This window comes from Ipomoea triloba, chromosome 9 (genome assembly GCF_003576645.1).
Source record: "Ipomoea triloba cultivar NCNSP0323 chromosome 9, ASM357664v1".
Classification (NCBI taxonomy): Eukaryota; Viridiplantae; Streptophyta; class Magnoliopsida; order Solanales; family Convolvulaceae; genus Ipomoea; species Ipomoea triloba.
The window spans coordinates 17,742,319-17,747,182 of record NC_044924.1 but is presented as its reverse complement, the minus strand read 5'-3'; the positions used below and the strand labels follow the sequence as shown (position 1 = coordinate 17,747,182).

The 4,864-nt window shown below is 36.7% G+C and overlaps 1 protein-coding gene across 1 annotated transcript; it reads left to right on the top strand.

Annotated features, from left to right (window-relative positions):
- The first annotated feature begins 2,314 nt into the window (after positions 1 to 2,314).
- On the top strand, positions 2,315 to 2,803 carry LOC116029654. Its single transcript, XM_031271701.1, has one exon. It carries the CDS (start codon positions 2,315 to 2,317, stop codon positions 2,801 to 2,803), a length of 489 nt encoding a protein of 162 aa, XP_031127561.1.
- The last annotated feature ends 2,061 nt before the right edge of the window (positions 2,804 to 4,864 follow it).

Here is a 4,864-nt window from a genome sequence, read left to right as displayed (position 1 = left end):
CGAAAAGGCAAAAGGCCAATCACCAAAGAGTTTAAAATTGAGGGAAGCCAATTCGTTGGGTTGTGTCCAAAACCATAGTCTTCGGTAAGCAAAAAGCTTTATCTGGAGTCGGTTGTTCACATAAAAAGATCCAAGAATTGAGAAAATAGAGTGAGGTGAGCCGCTTCGCTAGGATTCGAGTACCCATTGCACTGACCTTCGAAAAAGCATGGAGCTCCATGTGAAGTCGGGTGGCTCGATGACGTTATCCTAGGAAGTGAGAAGAAAGAGGGACCGCGCTAAGCCAAAAGCGGTGATGGTCCATGCCCCTACCCTCATTTACATTTACGTTGGGCTTTGGCGTATAAGGATGGAAAGTTGGTTATCTAGTGCACATCGTTCCCACTAGTGGGATCGGCTAGAGGCCCTATTTAAATAGAAGGTGAACCAAAACTTCGGAAATGCATGCTTGCGTATGGTGCGAGGAGTGTGATCCCTTGTTTATCTACGAAAGGTTTTTATTTCCCGAAAATATTTATTGAGTTGCTGACATTTGACCAAAATCCTTTGTAGATAACACAAATGCTTTCCCCCGTTTCAATAGTCTTAGACACTCATTATTTTGACTTGCCAAAAGCTTTGTCTTGCATGAGAAAGTATCTCGGAGACTTATGTGCTTAGATAGGAAAATGTCTTGCTTGAGGACAAGCAAGAAACAAAGTGTGGAAAATTTGATAAGACTCCGAGATACCCTTATTTCAGGCACATTTTAGGGTGTTTTATCGCGTCTATAGCGTCCTTACTTGATAAATTATGTTCGTAAATGCTTGTAAATCACTAACTGATGCACAAAAGCTACTTTTAGCTTAAAAGAAGCGAAACAGGAGCCCCGGGAGCAAATAGGAGCAAAAGTTGAGCTTAAAGAGCGAACAAGGCATGAACGGAGCCCCGGAGGACCAAACTGGATGGTCACACGCGTGTAAGCGTGCGTGAAAACTTTCCAGTAGCCTCCCACGCACGCTCACACGCGTGTGGATGGCGTGGAGACGATGATGCGCGAATTTCAGCTAGGGTTGTCATTTCGGAGACTATTTAAACCCTTTGATGAATTTTCAGAAGAGGTTCCCAGAAAAATTAGTTTCCTTTTCTTAGTTTTTCCTTTGGAGAACTTTCTCCATTTTTCTTAGTTTTTTAGATTAGATCAATCTCCATTCTAGCAAGACAACAAGCTTGGATTGAAGATCTTCTTCTTTCTAGGTGATTTCTATTTCATTTCTATAATTTTAGCTATCTTGTTCTTGGATTAAATTAGCTTTTGCTTGAATTTCATATTATGAGTAGCTAGTTTAGTCTAAGGATTTGGATTGTGTGGTTGAATATTGCTAGTGTGATGATCTTATCTCTATATCTTGGATCTATGAGTTTGTGTTGATGGATTATATATTCTTGTCTATTGATTGTCGTTTTGATGAGATCTTGTTTGGATTTGGCCAATCTAGATGAGAGATTGAGCTCTTGACTCTTTCATGTCTTTGATTAGAGTTAGGATTTAAAGCTTGACACAATCATAGTTCCTATGGACTTCTTAAGAATAGTAGGATAGTGTGTAGCTTAAGTGTTTGATAAAATTCCTCTTAGAACTTTGGATGCTTGAAGGCACTCCTAAGTCAAAGAAGCCTTAGTACACAAAGGTGGAAACGGACTAAGACAACACACTCTTGAATAGACAATATCCTAGCAATCCTAATCCATGACCTTAGACACTCAACTATGCAATATTCATGAACACTATCCAATCCTTACCCCTCTTTACATATTCACAAAATCCTTTTTACTTTACTACTCTCTTGCACTCAAACCAACCAAATGAACTACTCTCACTCACAAATCCACCCTTCACCACACTCGAATCCGATGCATGATCCAATCAAGTAAACTCCCGAACGCTTGACACACCTCCACGTCCCTCCTTCAAGACCGACACTCGGGGAGTCACAGACTTTCCGTTTTATCATATAAACATCTTTTGACACTTCAACCCTACGCAGAACAAGCAATGTCAGTATGTTAACTGAGAGGTTGAGCGAGGAGGATAGGGTGTGTTGGGAAGGGATGTGGGATTGGGAATTACCCCCTAAAGTGAAATGTTTCTTTTGGGCTCTGTGTACTAATCGGTTACCTACTAAAGATCTGTTGACGATTGAACAGGTGCCATGCGATCATGTGTGTTCTTTATGTGGTTTAGAACCGGAATCCGCGATCCATTTGTTCGCAAATTGTTTTTTTTGTTCGTGCTTGCTGGCATGAATTGAATCAAGGTTGGCATATGGATTCAATGGATGATATTCGAACATGGATTGCCGAGGTTTGGGAGTGGTTGCCTAAAAATGTGATTGTCAAAGTAATTCTTGTGTGTTGGGCGGTGTGGGGTAATATGAATAACACGGTATTTAATCAGCAAAGCATAGACCCAAAGACTTTGATGGACTGGGTTTTGGCTTATTATGCTGATTGGGTGAAGGTGCGAAATGCCACAAATATTTCAAACATTGATTCTAATGCAAGTACTGGTTTGCGTCATTGGCAACCACCTTTGCATGATTTTTGGAAAATAAATGTGGATGTGGCTATGGATTATGTGAATTACCGGATGGGGTTTGGGTGGGTTGTGCGTGGTGGGGAAGGGGAGGTTGTGGGGGTGGGGTGGCGTTTGGTGAGGGGTGTGTTCTCGGTTCGAGAAGCAGAGGCTGTAGGGGTTCGGGAGGTGCTGAGTTGGGTCAAGGGGAAGGGGTGGGAGCGTGTTATTGTGGAGACTGATGCATAGGTGGTCACGAAGGTGGTTGCGAATGGAGTGCGGAATTGACCTTTTGGTTTAATAGTTCAAGATATTGGTTGTCTTTTAGACCAATTGCCTTTAGTCCGTTTTCAATTTGTTAAGCGGAAAGCGAATATGCTAGCTCATGTTATAGCGAAGAAAGCGTTAGCTAATTCGTCTATGGCTGATGTTGCTTTTTTTTTTATTGTATTCCTCGTTTCATTTCTTGTAATGCTCGTTTGGACCTTGCGGTTATTTAATATATTTGGTTTGGTTGGTTTTTCAAAAAAAAAAATGACTAGGAACACTTTTATAATGGTAATTCTACATGTACTCCCATTTTACACTAATTATGATTTTACATACTTTATTTGATTGCTCAATTTAGTAGGGGGAATGATGTTTATCCATTCATTTTTAATCCTCCAATCAAATTTGAACACAAGTGGAAGTAAAAATTAATTGGGAGTAATGTTTTTGGATCACATAAAGTATTTTTCTTTGGATCACATAAAGTATTTTTCTTTTTATAATATTTCATTAATAAATTCTTCGTCACTCATATTCAACTCTTAAGAATAAAGAATTAAGAAGATGGTAAAGAATTATATCAAATATTAATTAAGTCAAAATAAAATAAATAAAAATATTTATTTATTATATTTATTTAACAAGAAATCAATGCCTAAAACAATAAATGTTGACTGCTAAGACATACATATCAAGGTCTGGCATGCAAAGGTGGTAATTAAACATCAACGGGAACAGAGAGTTAGAGACAACCGACCACCACATAGATCAGATGTTGTGCTTGGATCTTAAAGATCATGCTTTTGAGATCAACCAACTTGATAAAAAAGAAGCTGGTTAAGAAAAATCATTTACATATTAAATAGTTACAGCTTTAATTTTTATAGATTTTATTATTTTACCTATGAAATCTATTGATAAATTTAATACTTGTGAATTTTGATAATTTACATACAAATTTTTCAGTTGGTAAATTCAGGCCCATCCCTGGGCAAGGGGCGGGCTGGGCCCATGCCCAGGGCCCATGCATGCTTCAAAGGGGCCCACCACCCTTGTCCATCACTTTTATATATACTACTATAGAGTTTCCATATAAGTACATAATATATGTTAAAGCTAACAATTTCTAATTTAGCGTAGTTGGATAGACTTAGGGTATGTTTGGTTGGGTGGAAAATTTTTTCCATGGAAGTTGTTTTCCTTAAAGTGGAGGAAAATATTGTTTTGTGATGTCTGGTTCATGGAATTCATTTTCCAATGGAAAATGAATTCCTCAAATTTGAGGAAAACAAAATCCTTGGTTGGACCAAGGATTTTGTTTTCCAGGGAGGATGTGAAGAAAAATTGGTATGATTGGACAAATTTACCCTTTGTGTTATTTTCTAATTATTATTACTTTTATTAATTTGTAGGGGCATATAGGTCTTTATACACATTATTCCTTACCATTTTAAATCTAACCAAACAACAGAATTTATCTTCCCAACAACTTCTTTCCCACCAACCAAACAACATAATTTATTTTCCTGGTAACTACTTTTCCACGGAATTTCACTTCCACTTCCCTTCTAATATTTTTCGCTAACCAAACGAGCCCTTAGAGTTAATACCCATGAATTTATGGGGTCAAATGCCCAAGTGTATGAATCAATTAAATTTTTTCAACCTATCTTCAGAAGATGAATTAAGTTGTAAGTTTGTGATTTTTGTACGTTTTTATAATTGTAGTGATATTGATAATATAGATTGATTTGTGCTTCATATTAAATTTTTGAATCTATTTCAATTCAAGTAATTTATTATTTATATTTAGAACATGTTATTTTGTGAATTTTATAAGGAGTTATATATATGTAACACATTTTGTGATTTAGTTATAAAATTTGTTCTAAAAGATAGTTTATGCTGTTATGACTTATCTAATGTAGTTTAGAAGTTCTATTATGCGCCATTATATTCAAATTAATCTTTAAAAAAAAACTTGAAATTAATCTAACTAAAAGAAAAAGTATTTATAAATATGATATCAATAGAGAAAAT